General features: G+C 46.2%; 2 protein-coding genes across 15 annotated transcripts in view; one reads left to right on the forward strand and one right to left on the reverse strand.

The window, feature by feature from the left end:
* NSUN7 (NOP2/Sun RNA methyltransferase family member 7) overlaps positions 1–13,769 on the forward strand; it is a 51,901-nt gene extending 38,132 nt beyond the window's left edge. Inside the window, exons 13-14 of one of the 3 annotated variants that reach the window (XM_054688332.1) lie at positions 9,540–9,702; positions 12,826–13,769. In XM_054688332.1, the coding sequence (XP_054544307.1) occupies positions 9,540–9,702; positions 12,826–12,917 (255 nt within the window). In that variant the 3' untranslated portion in view covers positions 12,918–13,769. Of the gene's footprint in view, positions 1–7,308; positions 7,399–9,539; positions 9,703–10,438; positions 10,570–12,825 lie in introns of those variants that run through there. The other 2 variants (XM_054688333.1, XM_054688334.1) reach the window with 2 other exon arrangements.
* The window catches only part of APBB2 (amyloid beta precursor protein binding family B member 2), a 359,532-nt gene that overhangs the window by 1,912 nt on the left and 334,817 nt on the right, over positions 1–22,803 (reverse strand). For 10 of the 12 annotated variants that reach the window (XM_054688336.1, XM_054688339.1, XM_054688342.1 and 7 more), the window contains 5 exons: positions 7,468–7,582; positions 6,918–7,005; positions 6,153–6,236; positions 4,515–4,630; positions 3,635–3,814 (listed from right to left, as the gene is read on the reverse strand). In XM_054688336.1, coding sequence (XP_054544311.1) covers positions 3,635–3,814; positions 4,515–4,630; positions 6,153–6,236; positions 6,918–7,005; positions 7,468–7,582 — 583 coding nt within the window. The remainder of the gene's footprint in view (positions 1–3,634; positions 3,815–4,514; positions 4,631–6,152; positions 6,237–6,917; positions 7,006–7,467; positions 7,583–22,803) is intronic. The other 2 variants (XM_054688343.1, XM_037530236.2) reach the window with 1 other exon arrangement.

Below are 22,803 nucleotides of genomic sequence, written 5' to 3' on the forward strand. Positions count from 1 at the left end.
CTAAACTATCTACAAGACTGTGTCACAAAGCCCTGTCATAGCCCATAGGCCATAAAACTAGCTCCTTTCAACACAATCAAAGGAAAAACCATTTATCACATGTCTCCTCTATGTAGGGTGTTTTGCTAGGTCTCCATCACAACCCAAACCACACACTTCTAAACACAGATTTATAAATGGGCAGGTGTGGCAATGGGATGGGGGCTGGGGATGTCTAATGTCAGCTATGTACGTCCATGCGAATCAGAATTGTGTCTGGTGAATTTCATTAAGGATGCCTTTCTTGTTTGATTAAAAATTTCATCAAAATATCTATATTTTGTCAACAAGTCTTATTGTAAAGTTCACCAAAATATAAAAACATGGACCTATTCTACACAGTTGCAAAATGTCTGAAAATTAAATAGATTCAAAAGAATGTGTTTAACACCATGTATATCTTAGATGGTATAATTCACATATAGATGTTTCAGATGGAGAATCATGCAGGTTTGAATCAAGAGGAAAGCCTCTGCCTTAGAAACACTGGATTCAGGGTGTAAAGAAGGTCTGATCCTCTGAGTGCCTTGTCCTGGACGGGAGCCACTGCAGCTGGTTGCCCTAATACACTTAAAATAGTAAGCAAATGAGGAAAAATTGTTTGTAAGAGAGAAAATGAGTGTGGAAATTAGAAAACTGTAACCCGTGATAAAGCTAATTATTTAATTGTCATCAGTGTTTAAAATGTATAATTAAGACTGAATGCCATTCATTATGTGACTAAAACCATCTGTTATGATCCTTTTCAATTTTATGAAGTACCTAAATAGTCATCTTCCATTTTCCCTGATTTAACTTTTTTTTTTTTTAAAAGATTTATTTTATTTATACAAGAACTGGGGTACAGGCCAGATTTGCGGGAGGGTGAAAGGATTCACCAGAGACAGAGTGGGGAGCAGAACAGGCAGACTGACGAAATACACTGCTGAGGGGAGCAGAGGGTGCGACAGGAAAGGTCTGCCGCGCCACGTGGGACCCTCACAGGCGGGCCAGGATCGAACCGGTGCTGCAGAGGCTGTGGGACAGCTTCACAGCGCGGTGCTCAACTGCCTGCGCCACCAGGGGAGGCCCTAACTCTCCCATTTTTGGCCCACCTCCCCTTGTTTTTCCCACTATCCCATCTCAATTTCCTATGTCCGGTCTGGGGGGTTCATTCTGAGTCCTCTATCACCACACTTCTTCCCTGAAGCCCTCCCCCTCCCCCCTGCACCTTTATATACATGCATATTTCAGTTGGAATCCTGAGTCCACAACACTTGAGAGGAAATTGTACTTCAAAGAATTATGCTAAGAATGAAATACCCGGGTCTTCCCTCCCGCCTCCCTTCCTGCTCCATTTTGAAGGCATCTTTTAAGCTAAAAGTCAATGGCTCTCTTTCTCATTCCCCATCTTTGCCACATACTATTCTTATCCTTTTCTCTCTGTTTAAATCTAGCAATGCACTGGATGAAAAAACAACAAAATAAACCAGAGCTTCCCCTCAGTTCCTCAAATCACACCCATTCTTGGATTCTTAAGTGTCTTCTGGCTTCTCTCTACCCCTGGTGTGAGGTTAAGTCCAGCCCTTGCTCTTAATCTAGACTTTGCCCCACCAAGACCACCACGACCTTGGCCCAACAAAATACATGTATGACCCCAGTTAGGCTCATTTCCCTCAGCCTAAGAGATGTATGAGCCCTTCCTCCTTCACATCCTAAAATAAATGAACAAGCCTCTCAAGGTTGTACTTCAGACTCCCCTTCACTGTGAGATTTTTCAATTTACTTTCTGTGCCTTCTTTTTCTTTTCAGTCACTTCTCAATCCATAGCAGTCTTATTTATTTATAGCACTTTTTACACCATAATAGAATTTTGGTTCATGTATCTCCACCCCCCTCCAGTCCTAAGCTTCATAAAGCAAGGAACATATCTCAGCCCTACTCCAACTTCCCAGAGTCCAGCCCATAAATGGTGCAGTGAATTAAATGATGCACAGATGCTTCAAATCCAGCAGCCCTCATCCCCAAGACAGATGCTGCTGTATAGCATCCCTCAGCTCTGTGACTCTGGTTTAGATTCTTTTCAACTCTCACCAGAACCAGCAAATTGGATGATCTCCCCACTTTAGTCTTATGCTTCCAACTTATCCTCCACTTTAAACTGGAGCACACTTTAAAAACCTAATACATGGCCTCCATGATGGCGCAGCGGTTGAGCACTGGGCTGCAAAGCTGCCTGCAGCCTCTGCAGCACCGGTTCGATCCCTGGCTGCCGGGTGACTGTCCCAAATGGCACGCAGACCTCTCCTGTCTTGCCCGCTGCTCCCCTCACTAGTGTACTTTGTCAGTCTGCCTGTTCTGCTCCCCGTTCTGGCTCTGGTGAATTCTCTCACCCTCCCGCGCTTCTGACTGTACCCAGTGCTTGTATAAATAAATAATTCTTAAAAAAATAAATAAAAATAAAAACCTAATACAATCAGCCCACTCTCCTGTTTAACGGTCTTTGCTGAGACAAGATACTCTGATGTCACCTTTCATGACACAGACCTCCCTTCCTGCCAGTTGGCTCCAGCAACCCTCCCTGCTGTTGCTAAATATTCCATGCACCCCACATGTGAAGTCTACATTCACACATTCCCCTCATTTTTATCAGAACTTGCTCAGTTCCTGGCATAGCAGGTGCTCAAAGGATATTTACAGAATGGATAACAAGGTCTTTGTGTTTGAAATCATACACTGTGGCACAAAGAACACTAGCTTTGTGACCAGACATCTGTGGGCTTCACGCAGGCTCTGACACCAACTCTGCCCTGGCGGGGACCAGTCTTTCCTTGTTTGCTCACAAATAAAACACAACACTTACTTAACAGGGTTGTTATGAGTTAAAAGATATAAATGAATTATGTAAGAAAAATGTACTTCAAGCCAACTATCTGAAATAAAAATCACTCAATGTACTGCATTTTAAAAAAAAGTACTGAGTTGGTTCTAAACAGCACCAACTCATGCATGACTAACATTTTTTGATCACATACTGAAATTAATTAGTGATCAGGATTTGAGAATCCTCCAATTTGTAGTTTTTAAGATCGACCTTTCAACGCTACCAATCTCTACAGAACTGGGCTCTTGCTTCTCTCAGGGGTCCTGGCCTCCGAGATGGTGAATGGCTGGTGCTGACTTCATGCACAGGAATGAGTGCCTTCCACTGAAGCATTCCTGTAGAGATTTGAAGTTTGTCTTTTTAATTAGTAACACATCTCTAGTTTACAGCATTTAAAATAAAAGCAGGGGGCCTGCGTGGTGGTGCAAGGGGTTAAGTGTCAGCACTATGAAGCTATTGGTAGCCACTGCAGCATGAGTTCGATCCCTGGGCAGGGAGCTGCCCACATGGCACAGCAGACCTCTCCTGTCTTGCCCACTGCTCCCCTCAGCAGTGTATTTCAGTCACTCCGGTTGTTCTGCTCCCCACTCTGTCTCTGGTGAACCCGCTCACCCCTCGCACCGCTGGCCTACACCCCAGCTCCTGTATGCATACATAAATAAATAAATCTTTAAAAACATAAAATAAAACAAAACAAAGGCAGGGGCACAGGCGTGGGATGGGATCACTCACCATGCAGGCAGCCTGGACCGCTTCTGACACGTTAGCAGCGTTGGGCTCACACCAGAAAACATGGCACTCAAAGCGCTGGTTCCCAGTGTCCATGATGAAGGCAAAGGTATGGACGTCCTTCCCCACGCCCATGAAGGACAGGAATCGCACACGACACTCCACAAGGATTTCCTCTTCATTCTGCAAGACACGTTGTTCAGTTGCCCACACTCTCTGGGAAGCCAGCACCTCAGACACATTCAGACCTTAAATCAGGCTTAGAGTGGTGACATGAGGAACTCGTATTAAAACACAGTCAGACGGAATGTAGAGGAGACTTAAGGCAAGTTTCTAAATGTGTCTGGAGAGCCCATAGTTAGTGTGAGCTTTTCATTTTGGCGCTGAATCACACTCTGAACTATATTGACCACACACTGAGCTGTGTTCTGTCCTCCATTACTCTGCTTCAAGCCTGTGAGTTCACAGTGGGTAGAAACATCATCATGCATTCTCCTTCCATCTTGCCTGCAATCAGCATCCAGTGGCTTAAAATCCATTTGCCCAGGTGAACCCACTGGCCACCAAGCCCTCTGGGAGATACTGTAAGCAAGTGGCATACAGTTCCCTCTGGCAAATGATTTCAGTCTCTCAGGTACATGAGGTGAATGAATCAGGAGCTCCACAAAAGAAGCTTCGGAGTCCAGAGGAAAGTAAAGTTGTACAGAGATCCAGACACAACAGGCAAAATCATTTTTAAAAAACGTAAGCTCTGTCAGTTACTGGCAGAACTCTCCAAATGCCAAATCTGGGCCCTGTGTCTAAGTTTCATGGATGATTACTATATCCTCAACCTCTCCGTAACCCAGAGAGGACACCCCTGGGGATCCATGGTCCTTCATACCTTTTCACTGATGACAGTCACAGTAGCATCGGCCACATTCATGTTCACCGATGGCCAATCCTCCTTGTTGGATGAGGTCATGAGACTCTCTATGGCATCGTTCAGGGTATCCATTCCTGTGGGTGGAAGGCATCAGTGAAAAAGGTCCAAAAGCTATTTATCACATTCATAGTTCTCAACCACCCAGCAATATCAGCTATATCCACAAGACGAAACCTATTTTTTAGCTCCACAAGACGAGACCACTCACTTGTGCATTTCACTGCTTAAAAAAAAAAAAAAGAAAGAAAGAAAGAAAAAGAAATGGCAGCTTTTTCAAAAGAGAGACGACTCATGAGAACTTCCAGAGTATAGTGTGTGATGCCCTGCTTGACTAGACCACGGTTCTCTCTCTCTGTCTCTCCCTAGCCATGAGTGTATCAACAGTACTCAAGCAAATGCTACCTTTTTTAAAGCAAAGAACCCAGGGAAAGGGGACCCAACAGAAGCCAGCATTTGCTGGAATACCCTGATCTTCCTTCATTTTACATTGTGCATTAAATGAGGCCAAGTTTGGATGGTGCCTGTATGTGAGTACTATGTGCTATTAAATGGGGTTCTTTTGCTGGGTGTCCCCAGAGTTGTATTTTTTTTTTTGGAGGGGGGTGGACTGGGGTGGTAGGATAGTGACTTATCATACAACTTAAAAAAAAAAATCAAGAAATGGGCAGAAGAGCTAAATAGCATATGGCCAATAGGCACATGAAAAAATGCTTCTCATCAGTTGTCATCAGGGAAATGCAAATCACAGCAACATAAGATACCACCTCACATCTGTGAGAATGACCCATATTAAAAGCACCAGAAACAAGTGCTGGTAGAGGTGTGGAGAAAAGAGAGCACTTGTAAACCATTGGTAGGAATGTAGACTGGGTCCGCTACTATGGAAAACAGTGCAGCAGTTTCTCAAACTACGAAAATAGGTCTACCATATGATCCAGGAATCCCACTCCTAGGTCTCTACTCAAAGAATGCCAACGTATGGAAGTATACTTTATCTAGCCATTCATCAGCTGACAGATATTTGAGTTGTTACCACTTTTTGACTCTCATGAATAATGCTGCAGTGAACATCTGTGTACAGGTTTAGCATGGACAGATGTTTTCATTTTACTTGGCTGCAGGCCTAGAAGCTGAATTGCTGGGTCACAGTAATTCTATGTTTAGAATTCTGGGGACCTGCCGGACTGTTTTCCAAAGTGGCCACACCATTTTGCTTTCTTCCCCGTCATGCATGAAGGTTGTGGTCACCCCTTAAAAGGAGAGTGATGGCTCCCTAGGCCCTTTCTCCCTGTTTGCCAATGGACAAGGATGCAAGCTGGTGCCATGGCCCCAGCGATGGAAGCCCCATGGAGAATGGCAGAGGCTTTCTGCAGCTATGGATTGACCTCTCTGGACTGGGTGGTGTCTGCCTTGTTAGATCCTAAGATTCTGGGGATCACATGTCAGCTCATAGGCAGCTTAGCCTGTCCTCTGCTGCTCTTTGTTCAGGACTCTTTCTATGGTCTGGCTCATGGCAGTGTGAGCCCCTGATCAAGACAAAGCAAAGGGCAGACCCCACCCTCTGGGCGAGGAGAGCGACATGGGTGTTTCACATACCGACTGGTTTGTCTACAGGTAACATGCCCAAGTACTGCACGTGGAACTTCTGGACCAGCTCAGTCTTTGGTGTTGGAAAATCTACTATAGGGAACAAAAAGCAACACGTTTTTCTCAGTGGTTCCCACTCAGACATAAAAAACAGCCATCACGGTGTCACCTGCAATGCTTAGAACCTTCCCTGTGCCATAATATCCTGCTTCTAGACGTAAATGTGGCCGATTGTTCTATGAGAACAGACATTGGGGATCTGTCAATAAAAATCTCATTCAACTTTCATTCCTAGGTAGGAAAGCATTTGAAAGCAGGACCTGGAATCTAGATGGAACAGCTGCTACCATCTCTTTGTTGTGTGCTAATAAAACACAGCTTTTGATGTCCTATTTGTTAGGTGCGGTTGATGCCCAGAGAAGATTTAATCAGAAGGGACATACTGAGAGACAGGAAAAATAATAAATGGAGTCCCCCCAAATATCAACCCATATATTTTTAAAGTAGTTGACCCTTACCCCAGGCTGTATATAAGTTATAAAATCACTGAAACGAATATTCCTTAATCTCACCCAACAACAACAAAACTCATCCTGGCCCTTTGTGCCTAATCCTACTGACACAGAATCAACTCTATGCACAAGGCACCGAGAGTGCATGCTCAGCATGGGTTTGCTGAGTGGAGCGTGGATTTTAAGGAGACCTGAAACCGCAGGCAACCATCTGAGAAGCCTCGGATCTTGACTCTGGGAAGGGAACACAGGGCTGACCTACCTTGCAAGGGCACGTCGAGATTCACATTGGTTCTTTCCTGTAAGGAGCTGCAGGCCAGGGCTTTGGCATTCTTCCGCTCGGCCATAATCTGAAGAAGAGAACAGACAGCATTGGTTACAGACCCCTCGTCTTCAGTTATTTCAGCCAAGAAAGCGCCAGAGCTGATTTCACTTCCCCGTTACATTGACTTCAGTCTATTCCCTGGCTTCCTGCCTTCGTATCTTCGGAGCTACACAGTTTGAAAACTGTACTAAATTTCCTGGGGCTAACAGGTGAAAGACTATTCCTCAGTGTTACAGTTTCCTAATTTGGGGGAATTTATTCTTCCTTAGGCTCACACCTGTACTCAAATGACCCAAGTAAATATCCGTGGCTCTTCCTTGTTTTGTAGATGAGTGATTTTGGACCAGTTCCTGACACTCGAGGACCCTCTAACATGCTGGTTGCTTCTCCCTGGACTTGAGGTGCAGCGCCCTGCCACCCTTTCACATCCCTTCCTGCTCATGCAGTGAGCAAAGAGAGAAGAATGGACCCCCAAGGGCCACCTTACCTTGGAACAGATTTCGTGGAGACTTGTGGCAATGGCTTTTGCTGGTGTGTCACATCGAAATACATGACATTTCAAAATTCTTGTATCTTTGTCTCTTGCTACATAGGCAAAATCTCTGTGCAAACAAAATTTATCAGTACATTAGTCAAAGGAAACTTTGCCAGCACACACTCTGGTGATGAATGTTAACTGAGTTAGCAGCCAGCATGTCAGTGGTAAACAGAGGATGACGTGGTTAAAAAAAAATTAAATTTCAACAGCTACCTAAAACAGCAACAATTTTATGGGCATGAAGAATTTATTTCTGAGCAAAATAACTACAATCATCCCTAAACCTGGTCTGCTGAACTCTGGGAATTACTAACAACACTTCATGAAAACAGAATTTTAGGGGAAATTTCTGTCAAAAGTAGTAACAAATATTTTGATTCTAAAACAGAAAACAGGCTTGGGAAAAGCATGAATTTGCACAAGTGATATTATGACAAACACAGTGATGTAGCAGAAGCAAAACAAAAGGCTCTGATGTGCAAACATGTGTGCAGAGAACGGATCAGACCCACGGCTGCTTGAGAGAGTCGATGGGCAAGCGCAGGGCGGGCGGGAACACAAAGACATGGCAGAGCCCGCGGCCTATCAAAGGCATCGGAGCCTGTGAAACAGGATTCTCACCCTCCAGGGCTGAGGCGACAGCAGCTGCCTCACACTCTACATGGCTGGCTCTGCCACCACGGGGAGCAGGCAGCTGTGCTGGATTTTAGCATCTGTTCTACTGATGAAAAGGATACTGACTGGAACATTACCTGGCTTCAGAAAGACCAGGGAGGCAACTAAATCTCGCCCTGCTATGACTGGAGGATGGTGGCTTTAAGATCAAGTGTTCATGAAAAATCAGTGCCCAGAGGCACCTATCTTGTACTTAGCCTATGCTGCTAAGCAAGGACACTGTAGCCCAAGCCACACACAGCTATTTAATTACTTCTCCTAATAACTGGTAGTCATGGCACACGTTAGATATTTTCCCCAAATGGGGATGTCCTGTTTTCCTTAGGAAGGCACAGAGGTCTACCCTGAAGGCAACTGGCCCTCAGGAAGGTGAAGCAGGGAGAGGCTGGTCCCCACTTCCCACCCCAGCCCTGCCAGGCCCCAGGCAGCCCCACTGTGGCTCCCTAAATGCCCGCTCCACAGCAGGGCCATCTTTACTCAACTCTCCTCAGCCTGTCCACACCTCACCTCAACATCTGCTCTTCCCAGGCTTCCCCTCCTTCCTCATGTTCTGTCTCAGCTGGTGTTCTCCACGCTAGAACCAGGAGGCATTCCAGACTCCCCCCTCACCCTCCATACCCAACCCCCACATCTGGTCTATTTTACCTCCTGAAATATCCTGTACCCTCAATCCCCCACCCGGCCCCCCGTCCTGCCCAACCACCAGCTCCACCACCACCCCAGCATTCTAAGCAGGTCCTCCGCACCTGCCTCTGCTCCTACTCTCCCCACGCCCTTGTAGGCTTTAGGACTTGGCAGAGCTGGGGCTGCCCACCCCACTCCTCAGACACTGCCCTTAACTCTGGGTGCCCTATGTGTCTGCTTATGTCTTTTCCACAACTACTGGAGATACCATGGAGATAATTTGTGCCTAATCCATACTCAAGACACAGCTCAGGCCTGCCCATAACCAGTATAATAAATACTTGTTGACTGAGAGCTTTCTCTTCCCCAAAGCAGAGGGTCTGCAGAACACAGCCCTGCTTCCCGTCAGCAACACTGGCCCCCAGAGGCATGAACGTCCCAATAGTGGGCAAGGGGCGGGTCTGAGCAAGGAGCTGGGCTCAGACTGTGACAGGTGGACACAGTGTCACTCCACACTGGGTTCCACAGGCCTTTCGATCTATGTCTCAACCACCATCAAGGCAACACGCTACTTAAAACAGAAATGAAAGCATCACTTTGGGGGCGGTGCTCTAGGGGGGCCTGTTTTGGCCCCCTTCCCTCTGGCTATTCTTTTTTCTTTGATGAACCATAAATAAGTACAATGTCTAACCACACATACTCTTTTCCTCCATAACTCCAAGCTCAGCCACCATTGTTCCGAGGCTCAGTCTCTCAAAGCTCCACGGACACCCATGGAGAAGTTCACAAGTGCTGGTCTGCATTTCAGGAGTTCCAAAATTTTTTGCACCTGCTCTTCCAGTGCTAATCCTCCAGCATCAGAGCTTGGCCCTCTGCTCCAGAAAGGTGGGTGTCCAAGTGCACTTGTGGGGTCTCCTTCTGCTGCCCACCGCCCTCCTGCACTGTCTGCAGGTCACAACCCTTCTAGTCTGAACAACCCCGGCACATCAGCCTGCCTCGCCCTCTGGCCTAACTGCTTACAGCGCTGAAACTCCTCCAGCTCTGTCCTTTGTGGTTACTGCACAGGTCTCAACTGTGTCTGTGTTCTCTCAGAGAGAGTACGGGACAGCCAGGGGCAATGAACTGGGACTCAGGCCACCAAATTCTAGTCCCATTCCTGATTCCACTGAGCTATATGACTGTACCGGTGTCTAACCTCAATGAATGAGGGGTCAAAAAACATGATTTCTACGGTCCCTCTGGCTGTGATACTCTGATGTAAGCTTCCGAGCTCCATTCTTTCCCTGTGCGTGCTGGCAGCCAACAGGTGGGGCAACTGCAGGGTCTCAGCAGGAGAATGAACTGGCCCCCAAGCAGTGGGCAGGGGGGTGGGGCCTACACACTTCAGCCCTGGCCCTTTCTCTTTTCACATGTAACAGCCTAGGAGTAATTTCTTTTTAAACATTATTATTAATCTTTATTTTCTTCTGGCTTGGAGGAAGGTGATTGATTAATGTCTAAGGGCAGCCACCTGGGACCCACAGAGGAGAAACTTGAGCAACCGTAGGTTTGTTTGGCAGTTTCACTTTGGACAGTGTTGGACAGTTGTTTTACAACCATATCTTCTCCTGTTTCCTGCCAGGCACTAGGCTAATAAAGCAGAGAGGTAGGAATGTTTTGGTCCAGCACAGCGGGAGAATCTAATGACAAATCCTCTAGGGGCTAATCTGCTAGTCTGCTTCCAGAAAGAAAACAAACAAACAAACAAACAGATTTTCTCTGCTCCTCACTGTGGAGGTCAAGTGACTTTGGTATCACCTATTTTATTGCCAAGAAACTTCTCCCGGAGCACCTTCAAATAGATGAGAGCCCCAAATGTGGGGCTTTATGAGAGGGAGCAAGGCCCTCGGTCAGACCTGCAGCAAGGTAAGTTGAACAACTTCCTTTGCATGTGATGAAATACATAGCTGAACTAACCTCATCATTATTCGGAACAGAATCCAAACATCTCTGGACTGGGCATTTTAAAAACCGACTTCTGATAAAGTTCACAGTCCGAATGCCCAGAATCTACAAATATGTTATCTTAGAGGACGAAAGACAGGAATGATCTAGATGAGCTGCCAGCCTGGATTACCTGGGTGGGCCCAACGCAATGACAAAGGGAAGGAGGCAGCACTTTTTACAAGTGAAAAAACAGGAGCAGGACCCGGAGCCCAGGCGGGCAGGCAGCTCTAAAAGTTGGAAAAGGTCAGGCATGCGTTTCTTGTCTTGGAGTCTTAGAAGGAACACGGCCCTGCCAACTCCGTGGCTGTAGCTTCCAAAACTGTAAGAGAATAAATTCGTGTTGCTTTATGCCAGTTTGCAGTGATTTAGTACAGCAGCAATGGGAAGTGAATGCAGCTGCCAGTGGGCTTTATGTTCTCATTAAAGTATGCTGTGATATTAAAGATTCGGGTATAAAAAAATGATTCAATTCACTTCCACAAATACCGTCTGAGCCACTTTTAAGTGCCAGGCACCAGATAGGCAAACACAGGCAAGGCTGAGCTCAGGAAGCCCACAGTATAAAGTTCCAATGACCTCTGAGTTTCCCTGAGGTAGACGAGGGACCTCACCAGAGCAAGGGGCAGCAGACAGTTCAAGAATATTCAAATGGGCATGGCAAGGAAGGCTCTGGGAAACTGTGAGGACTTTGGTCGTGCTGTGCTGTCATTGGAGCTGGTGAGGTCAGGTGCTGTGTCTGCAGGGGCTGGGACAGTCACCCAGAATCTGTGCACTGAGCACCTTTGTCCTGTCAGGTCCACCCTTACCCTGAGTCATCGAAGGCCAGTGACTCCATCTGACACATTTTTAAATTTTCTTCTAGAGGAATAAAGTGGATCGAAGGAAGGAGACCACTAAGGGCTGCCACTATGGCCTAGGTGAGGGAGGAAGAGCCAGGCTAAGTTACATTCAGGAGAAGAGGAAAAGAGGGGACTGACGGGAGAGGTACTGGATGGACAGCACTAGGACTGGTAGTTCTGCTAGATGAGGGGGAGAATTCAGAAACCCTGGGGTCCCTGCTGGGACAACTGATCCCTTCACATTGGGGTGGGAGAGCAGGTTTGGTGAAGGAAGCAGATGGACTCCATATTGGGCATTAGATGTGGTTGCTTAAGATGCATGTGGGTGGGAGGGGAGGGCACTAAGCAGGTGGACTCAGTCCCTGAGCTCAGGCCTGTGGTCTGTGATGGAGGCAAAGACCTGAGAGGCAGCTAAAGACAGGGCAGCAGAGGAGCGTGTGGAGAATAAGACAGACAAAATAAGGCCTGAACCTCCAAGGAAGAAAGGCATCCAAAGATTGAGTAGAGGCCAAGTGCCCTGTGGAAGTAGAGAAAGATTCTGGGGAGGGCAAAGCCCAGGAGAGACTGGCTGTAAAGACACCAGGGAAAGGATGTTTGTGGGGAGTGGAAGTCTTCAGAGCAGCAGCAGACAGACTGTTCATTTACAACAGGGAGGAAGGTCGTGGTGACCTTAGTGTCTTGGGCCCTTTCCTTGGAAGAGGGAGTTCTGGGTCAGGAGACTGAGGAATGTAGGTGTTAAAAGAACAGAGAACATCTATCATTTTTTAAAAAGCTTCTCATTCTGGAATCTTCAGTCATTGAACTCCCATGTCCCACCACACAGCTTCAGCAATGACCAACACATTGCAACTCACTCATGCAGAAACGTTTTCCTGTTCATTGTTAGGACCCTAGAAGACCTTGTGCTCATGCATATGAGCAATTTAATATTTTCTAGAACTTCTCCTGCATTCCATGGGGGACAATAAATTGCTTTATGGTAAACCTCCACAGTCAGAGAATTCCTGTCAGACTATTCTGGCACCATCAGCCATGTTAATTTGGGAGGACAGAGAGGACAGGACAGGGTGCCACTGGGCACCACAGAGTCAGTCAGGGCTCTCTCAGGGGCCTTTTAGGAGCCTTCACCCATGGAGCCCTCAGGGGCTCACCTCCTACCCTGCACTCTTCTTTCTTCTCACAGGCGCCAGTGGCCCTCACACTGCAAAGAGATGGGCTTCTACCCAGGCACCTGTTGGCCTGCATGGTTCAGGGCCTCAGCGGGCTCGTCTATAAAACTACAGAGCTGGCACAAGTGAATTCTCAGGTCCAGTCAGGATTCCATCTTTTCCAACAAAGTCTTCTGCATGTCTGTCTGCCTGCTTGAGACATTGTCCTGACACTCAGCAGCAAGAACCATTTTTGTTCTGTGCTCCAGCTCACTCCATTTATAATGCTGGATGAGGAACCTTTTGCTAAAAGAAGCACCGGTCCCTTCCCTCTCCTCACTCAGGGAAGGGGACACTTTTTCTTTTATACACCAGGAAGAGGAAGGTTTACAGCTGCAGCTTGTTTTGCCTCAGCCTTGAACTGTAACAGGAGTACCTTTCCCGGTTTACTGAGCCCTTGTGTTTGCAACGCTTTTGGTTCCTGTCCTTTTGCTGTTCTCCCTGTAATCACATCCCCAGGGGGCTGGCCTCGGAAGAATGTCAGTGCTCACACATCTTACGTGACAGCCTTAAATTTCTTAATGGCAAAGAAGACAAAACCTTGCTTTTATTGTTCTTAGTTGAACAACATTCTGCTCACCCGGTAAGGTCTTGATCCATCTTTGTGGAATGAATAAACAATTCTTTATCTGAGTGGGTTCTATTGAAAAATAGCAAAACAGAACCACATAACTCTTTCCTAATAATCTCCCCTGCAACACTCTAATGTAAATGGAATTCACTTATGTGTTTATCCTTCCTCAGGAGTTAAGGAGCACATGCAGACCTCTTAAAGGTTATCTCGGTGACCTTTCAAAGTCCCATCAACAGTGCCTGGAGAGTTGCCACCTAGAATTTTCAGTGATATGAAATTCCATTTACATAATGAATCAGCCCGTTCTGTTGCTGGAAGAATCCAGTGAAGCAAAATACAGTTTTATATAAATGATGAACTGAAACTTGCCTTCCTGTCACTTTTGTTTGTTGGATTTAGCTGTGCTTTCTGGAGCTGTCTGGAACCAGCTGACCATGTCAGTTATGTGATAGTCCAGGCAGCAATTCCTCCCCCACAACAGCCTCCCTTTCCTATTAAACTCACTTCCATTCAGGCTCTCCCCAGATCTCCTGCTAGCATCTCTTGCCCAGTCTTCACAATATGATAACGACTCCCACAAACTCGGTATTTACTCAGGTCAAATACATGTTTTATCTGATGCCAGGAATTAGGGGAGACTGGCACAGGACAGGTGTTCCATTAATGGTGGTTATGATAAATAAGGAACAAGAAGTCAAAGAAAAAGCCCACTCAAATACTGTCTCCATAGGGATGTCTTAATAAATATTGGCACCCATACGAGCTATATTAAGACTCAATGAAATGGTCCTTCCCTCCCAGCTTATCTTCCCTTAGAGGGTTTAAGCTACCAGAGTGGTTATTACAGCAGGAGGCAGGTCCCACCTGCAAATAAGGACAAAAGTGCAGCAAAGATTTGTGGTCCAAGCGTCCCATTTTAGTTCATTATGGTAATGAGGTTTCTCTCCTTCGTTTCACCTGCTCACAGCCCAGAGCAGGACTCCTATTTTCAAGACTGCTTCTTCTTTGCCTAACCAAGCTTATTTTCTGATTATACTTTGACAATCTTGTTTCGGGGGTTGGAGGAGGGAGGAGGGAGAAACACCATTCTGTGGACATCACTAGTTCCACAAAGCTCAGGTTCTAGCTTGGTAAACTCAACTTGTTCTCTTCTTTCTTGCAAGATGAAGAAGATGCTAAGTGCCGAAGGGGGCATCTTTGTAACCCGTCGGCTGGGCAAACGCATACACTCTGCAAGAATCCTTCACTGGGGGCTTCTTCTTCTAATATACAGTTTAAATAGTATATTAGAAATTTTACTGCTTACAAATAATCAAGGTGGCTTGGGCAGACCAGAATTTGTAGCTCTCTCTGGAACAGAATCTTGATGCTAATATTCAGAGCAACTGCTTCTCACCTCAGGATAAACATGTGGGGGTAGGAACCAGCCAACATCTGAAAATATCCTCTCCACTGCTTAGACAGGACTCGTTATTTTAGACGAAGGAGCTCTCATCCAAATGCCCAGCTCACTTCCTCCAGAAACTTCTACCACACCTCGAGAGGTCAGGGCCTCCTCAAAAGTGACTGGAAAGTCACTCAAGCCTGCAAATTCTCTTAATCAAACCCTCTGGAAGACCGAAGGGAAAGCCCCACCCAGTCTGCACTATTTCTCTTTCCCTCCACAGCACAGAGCAATGGCGCAGCTTCTGCTAAGCAGAAAATGGCTGCTGGCCACGCCAGTGGGGAGTCACTGAGGGCAACTCACTCACAAAGAGGGGACTGCCTGTGTCTCTTCGCTTTGTCAATTGGTCATCAGTCATTCTTTCAAGGAGAAAAATTTCAAGAGTTTCTTTCCATCAAAGATAGAGTTTGTAGGGCCTCCCTGATGGCGCAGGGGGTTAAGCAACGCACTGTGAAGCAATCTGCAGCCTCCGCAGTACGCGTTCGATCCCCCAGCCGGCCAGGGAGCAACCCACATGGCACAGCAGACCTCTCCTGACTCACCCGCTGCTCCCCTCAGCAGTGTACTTCAGTCAGTCCGCCTGTTCTGTTCCCCACTCTGTCTCTGGTGAATCCTCTCACCTCCTCCCCACCACCACATCTCTGGCCTGTGCCCAAGCTCTTGTATGCATAAATAAATAAATCTTTAAAAAATAAAAAATAAATAGAAGATAGTCTGTATTATTAAGTAATAGAACGAGGAAGAGAGGAGTTGAAAGTGCCAGCCAAATGGGCGGGCTGACATCCAGAGCCTGGGAAACAGACCCACCTGAGAGAAATATCTTTCACTCCAGAATTACAGTCTTTCCATCATTGTGTTCTTCTCCAGGTGGGAAGAATTCCATGTATTTTGACTAACTGGGATTGATATTGAGTCAGTCTTTGGCTATTAGACTAGAGCCAAACCTGATGCCAACAAAACTCTGGAGAACATCGTGTCATCAAATCCTCAATTTAAATCTTCGAGAAACACACAAGGCCCCTTATACCACCTGGCACAACCTACTTATTTCTATCACATTTACTCCCTAGCATGCTCATCAGCCTTCTCTTCAGTCGCTAGTGAGTATTCCATAAACTTAATTACTCTGACAATCATCTTCCCCAAAGAGTCAAACATGACAGAGAAGTAGGGACTCCAGTGCAATTCCATACTGGTTTAAATGTAGCCCACATAGAATGATGATGTCAAAGGTTTAAATCAAACAAAGTTCTGCCTTTCAAAGACAACCATGGCTGTGATGATGGCAACACGGCATGAAAAAGCAAGTGAGCTTTGCCAGACACTTAGAACACCATGAAGGGGAGAAGTGAAAATCGGTTGGTTACCTCTCTCTGAATCCGGGAAGGCATGAGGGAACAGAGCAGAAACAACATGTTAGCATTCACACAGCATCCGGTAAAGAAAACAGTCCCGTTCGCAGCAATGCCGAGCGCTGACATCCCATCTCATTTCCCAACTTTGCTGCAATTAATAGCCTTTTCGTGCTTATTTTAGCTGAACTCTATTCGCACAGAAGTGTGTATTTTGAGCCATGTTACGATGAAGCCAAGAGATGCCAGCTGAGTTTAGAGGCAACATTTCAACCGGGGGAGGTAATCAAGCTTAAAATATCATAGTCAAATACGGGAAGCTGTTTGCAGTAAACACTGGCAGAGTACTTATCTTCATCTTCCAGTTCCACCTGCTCCCAATAAAAAACCTATGGGAACAATGACACAGAAGCAGCCTTACCTGTTTTACTAACACTCCTGACATTCTATTAATAGAGTTACAACATTGTAATAGAGGCAATGTCACTGAAATGCATCAAGAGAGGGCAGCAGAGGAGGAGGGTGTGGAGACAGAGAAGTGGGAGGACTCAGCACATGAAAGTTCCTGGGGGTGGAGGCAGAGATGAGCCAGGGAATAGGGGTGTGGAAGTGGCAAGGTGAGCAATTTGGGGTTTGTGGCCCAAGCACTTTGAGTTCCAACCCCTGAGCTTCCCTGAGTCCCCAGAGTGACTCCTAATGAAGTCACTTAACCTCTGACCTGCACTGCTTGCCATTCCCTTCTGGTAGGTCACAGGCAATTGGAAGGGCTGCAGCGCACAGCCCCCAGCTGGGTCACATGCCTGCACTACACACAAAGCACCTGGCCTGAAGAGGCAGGGGCACGGGTAACCAGGAGGAAAGGAAAAGAAGAAAGCAACTTTCACAGAAACCTGTTCTTTCAAGCACCCTGGGGCCTGGGTCACACAGCAGCCTTGGGGGTCCTACAGAGATGGAACCACGTGGGAGACAGCAAGCAGGCCAGACAGAAGCACAAAGGCATTAAGCAGAAAGGCAGAGCTGTGCATCCTGACACAGAGCAATGCCCATGGGATATTAAGTGTGTGTGGGGGGGTGCGGAGGAGGGACAACACACAAGCAAACACTGCAAGTATGAGGTCTCATAGGAAAAAGAACAAAGAAGCCTGTACATTTTCATCTATGCACAGTAACAAATGTGGAACAAGAAAACATCCCAACTGGTACCTTTACCTAGATGGGGACATGGAGGATTTTTTTAAAAACCATATTTGAGTAATATACAATAAGCACATGTGACTGCTGCACTAAAACGTGCAAATACCTACTCATTGTTTGAGGGGAACCTCTGTGATTGCATGCCTTAGGCACAACACTAGAATAACTCACTACCACGGTAAGACTCCTAACAACTACTTTATTGAGCGCTGTCTACCCTAACAGCAACCTCAACTACTGTTCTCACTGAGGAGAAATGAGAGGTTCAGAGAGGTTGAGGAGCTTGACCAAGGTCACACAGCCAGGATCTGGTGAAGTCAGGGTTCACTAGGCCTACAAGGCTCTGATTCCTGCCTTCTTGGAATGCACCTACGATGGGTGCCACACATTTCTTTGCAGAACTAGCCAATGGTGTGTCTCCCAAATGACCCAGAAAATTGCTATGCACAGCTGTTCAAGAAAGGGCTGAAGGGTGTGGCTAACAACCTGGGTTAAAGATGAATAGTGTAGCCCCAGTCCATTTTCCTGACCTGAGAACTTCTGGATGGGGAGAAGGCAGCTGAAAACCCCCAAGCAAGTCCCTGTGGGCTGAGAGAATAGACAGAGCTCTTCAAATCCTGCTGTAGCTGTGTTCCCTGGGGCATGTGACTTAACTCTTCTCTTTCCTGGCTACACTGATAGCAGGTGGTGTGCCCCTCGGAACCTGCTTCCTTGCCAGTGAGAAGGGGAGAAGGAAACCTGGCTTGGGGTAATCATGAGAGTTCAATGTGCAGAAGAGTCCCTGACAGGCAGGTAGCAAATATCTCCCAAAGAAAGAAGGCCACCCTAGGGGAGTACTGGTGGCCTGCACCTCAGATTGCTGGACACCCCTTGTCACGGGATGAGGCCACATGTCCCTCTGTGCTGCGTGGGCCCCATGCAAGGTCAGTCTTTGAAGACACAGGATCCAAAGATCTGGATTGCAGCCCCAATCTAAAGTAACCCTCAGTATATCCCTTAGCTGCTCTGAGTCTCTGGTTTCCCATCTCAGCCCAGATGCTCTAGGATTCTCCCAGTGCCCAGATTTTTTTTTTTTTTTTTAAGCAGAGAAGGTTGTTTTAAGAGTTTACTCCTACTACAAAGAATAAGTGGGTAGCATTTCTTTAACTAGTTTTCAGTTGATGCCAGAGGCTTTTAGTTTTTAAAATTCTTAATAAAAAGTCTATGCTGGTTCTCCCTGGTGGCACAAGGTGTTAAGTCTCCGCACTACGAAGCTATTGGCAGCCACTGCAGCCTGAGTTTGATCCCCAGCCAGAGAGTTAACCCACATGGCCAGCAGACGTCTCCTGTCTCTCCTGCTGCTCCCCTCAGCAGTGTATTTTGGTTAATCCACGTGTTCTGCTCCCCACTCTGTCTCTGGTGAATCCTCTTATTCCCCCACTCCCACCCTGCATATCTCTGGCCTATACCCCAGCTCTTGTATGCATAAATAAATAAAATAAGTCTTTTTTAAAAAAAGTCTATGCCAAGAGTATGGCTAAACTCTACCCAATAATCTTAACCCTAGAAACTTGAAAATATAATCTGTTTCTTTTGTGTAATTACTATGGGAGTCTTGGATATTTTTAATATAGTGATTCACTTAAGGAAGGAACATTCAGATGTAGCCACTGAGTTTCTCCCTGAAGAAAAAGCTCAGAAAAATGATATTGCAAACTTTTAACAAGGCTAATGCTTTTGAGGTTAACAGAGACTGCTTGACTTTAGTATGGCAGTGAAAATTAGCCTTAAATAGGGACTTCAGCGTGATCTTTGAAATGTCATTAAAAATGTAGGCGAGTCACAAAACAGTGGTACGCACAGTTGTTCCACCGGTTTCATACCTTGTAAATTAACCGAGGGGAAAAACCTCAGCCCAAGTAGGGCTTCTGCATTAGTGGAGCAATTCTGACAGCAGAGGGGGCTAAATTTAGAGCCAAGCACAAACTTACTCCCTTTTCACAGTACAAGATGCCAGTGGGAAGAATTACACCCCAAGATGAGTTCCGCACCTGCTGCACACCCCAGATCAGCATGCTTTTGGTGGCTGTTTCTTGGGAAAATGGATGTGGGAGTAGCTGGCAACGAATTCAATGAAATAATAGAATTTTGCATGTGTAACTGGGCATACAAATGAATAGGAAATGCCCCCCCCCCAAAAAAAAATGCACACCAGAATGACAAAGTCTGTTCCATTTTTTGGGAAAAGGACACATCTCCTAATCCGGGGTGCAGCCACCTACTTCTCATGCAAAGCATAACCGTTCACTTTTTAACTAACTGAACAAGGAAAGCAGACACGCCAGTGGCCTTCTCCATCCATCTTCGCGAACCTGCTGCTTCGTGCTACTTTTTCATAGCTTGTTTTTCATAGCTTATTTTTTGAGCACCTGTGTTAGCCTCATGACCATGTATTAAAAACTATAAGACTTCATTTCATGAAAATTCTCACACCAACTCGTGAGCTGTTATAGAGCAGTCCCAATATTAAACGGGTTCCTGGCTGTGGGTCCTCACCCGCGCGCTTTAAAGGGACTTATGAATACTCTACTACACACACACACAAAAGGTTAATAAAAGGTTTATTTACAAGAGAAAAGGAAATAAGGAAAATGTACAACTCAGGGAGAAGATAGGGAAATAAAGTCTTTAATGCATCCTACCCGATCCGACGACCTGGAAACCCAAAGTCACTCTCAGAGCTGGCCAGACGCTGCGAGCTGGCGGAGAGCCAAAAATGGGGGATCCTCCAAAGCCCACGTGTCTGCCTTTTCTATCCACCTGGCTGCTTAACCCCACCCTCAGGTCCCAGCCACCTTCCCTTTGGTGGTGATGGGATTTGGAGTTCCCAGTGTCTTTGGCTTTGACCTGGGGTGCGGGTGGAGTCCACAAAGCCTGTATGGAATTAGCTTTGGGACATCCTTTTCCCCCTAACAATTCCCTCAGCTACAGGGTTTTGGTTTTTGTTCGTGATCAATTAGCTTCCTGCCCTTGGTGGGGGCCCTTATGAACCATTTTTTCTTCAGTTTCTGCATCTGTAAAATGGGAATAATGGTGTTTACCTCCATAGAGCGCCAGAGGATTATATTATCCTGTAAGACTCACAGCGAGAGGGCACGCCGTGTGGCTCTAATGTACATCCTCAGCAGAGCTGTAACCAGGTAGGGGTGAGGAGGGAGTGATTTGACAAGAAGAATCCTAACCTGTTTTGCACCATGGACCATTTGGAATCTGATGAAGACACTTAAGAAAAACAAAAGGTGCACATCCCCCTAACTTTCTACACAATTTTGGGAAGTAGGAGAGGAAGTCTGTAATCTCATTTGCAGACCCCTTTAAAATCCACACCCTGCAGGCAAAAGACCTCTGAACTGAACTCACATCATGCAAATTCACCATCTGGTCTGGTGATTTTTAGAGAACTCATCTCTGCTCCTTCTCAGGTCCAAAAGTTGAAAGAAGCGCCTTTCTCTGACCACAGGTGTCTTAGCTTTGTAAAGTAAGTCCCCTTCCATCCTTCTGTTTCTATCCCTAAACCCTGAAGCCTGTTAACTGTTAACCCTCAGACACAGGAGAGAGAATTTCAGCATCAGTAAGTGCAAAGCTGAGAATCTAGTGATTTAAGCCATTGAAATTCCTGGCACATTCTTCTAAACAAAGGACTTTCTCATGCCACTGGGGAGAAGATGCAATAGTTATCAGTCAGCTTACTAATGAAGGAAAAAAGGATATTTGAGAGCAACCAGGAAATGACTATTTTTTTTTAAAGTCCATTTTTGATGAGAGTCAGAATTAAGGGGCATCTACTTACATCTGTGCTATATTACAGTTTTTATAAAATCACCAACTTACCTTTCTGAGTATCTGAGAGAAAAGAGAACACACACACACACACACACTTAAATTTAGTTCTCAAGTGACAGAAAACTAGAGCTGTGTTAGGGTTTAAGGTTATGAAGTTTAGGGCATCACCCAACAATGAAGTTATGTAAATGCCACCTAACTGATGAGACCACAGGCTGGCTTCCTTCCTGAAAGGAGAGATGGTGAAAGCAAGCCAAAAAACCACCGATACCCAGAAGGCTTCTCCTATTCACAGGTACCTGTGAATATTTGGAGAGTTTGATACAGAGGAGGGAGGATGATAGGTCTTCACACAGGAAAGTAGTTTCTTTTTTAAAAAAAATTATTTATTTATGCATACAAGAACTGGGGTACAGACCAGAGGTGCAGAGGGTGAGAGGATTCACCAGGGACAGAGTGGGGAACAGAACAGGCAGACTGCAACACGAGACAAGTTCGATCCCCAGCTGGCCAGGGAGCTGCCCACATGGCGCAGTAGTTTCTAAGCACAAAGTGACACAAGCAACTGACTAGACAGACAAAACTTCTGGTTAGAACCACAGTGAGCCTGTGGGTGGATTCCTTTCAACACCACACACCCAGCCCCATCGAGGGCTTCTTGAGGAAGGCATATTCTTTGGTTTGTTTCTAAATTTTTGAGAGGATTTACAGCTCTCAAGATACAGGCAACCCCCATTTCTTTGTGCAGACAGATTCAGAGTACCGGTGTGGACACCACAAAGCCTCGCCGATGTGCTTTCATACAAGTATCCCTGATAGTCTGTAAACTCAATACTAAACAAAAATAGACATCTACACAAGGAAGATTGATTGTTAATAACAGAGTAAGAATAGCAGCGCCTATTTATTGACCCAGGAGGCTCCGTGCTTGGTGCACATTATTGCCAACCTACACAATAACCCTGCAGGGGGAGCATCCAGACTCTTGTTTTATAATCGAGGAATGTAAGAACGGATAATCCAAGGGACCTTGCTCAAACCCTCACAGCTGGAAAGCGGTGATCTGCAAAAGGAACATAAGTCTGAGTGGCCGGACTTTTCTTTGCTGGGTAGTTTTCTTGGGCACCTAAAGTGGCCTCCCTCCAGATTAATTGGCTCTTAGGACCCCACACCTGCTTAGGAGCGATGGTCTCACCCTCCTGGCCCTGTTTCTGTCCCTACTGGACTGCTGGTTCCACCACTGCTGGGCGTGGTGAAAAAAAAAAAAGTGTTGTGTGGTCACGGTAACCTTCCAGGGCAAAGGCTGAGGACTGCAATCTTTACGCAGCAGCCACTTATTCTGTTACTCCTCAGTGTAGCATGGACCACCCTCCCTAAATTCCTTGGCTCCCTAAGTTCCATGGTTCTCTCTCTAATTGGCCATCTCTCCTAGCCACACTGTCTAACTGGCTGGACTCCAGCCACGCTTGAATCTTTCTATTCTCAAACACGCAAGCCTGTTTCTGCCTTAAAGCCTTTTGCACTCAGTGTTCCGGCTACTTGGATGCTTGCTTATTCCCCAGCTTTC

This window comes from Talpa occidentalis, unplaced genomic scaffold, assembly GCF_014898055.3.
Source record: "Talpa occidentalis isolate TD23 unplaced genomic scaffold, MPIMG_talOcc4v2.1 talOcc4.6, whole genome shotgun sequence".
NCBI lineage: Eukaryota > Metazoa > Chordata > Mammalia > Eulipotyphla > Talpidae > Talpa > Talpa occidentalis.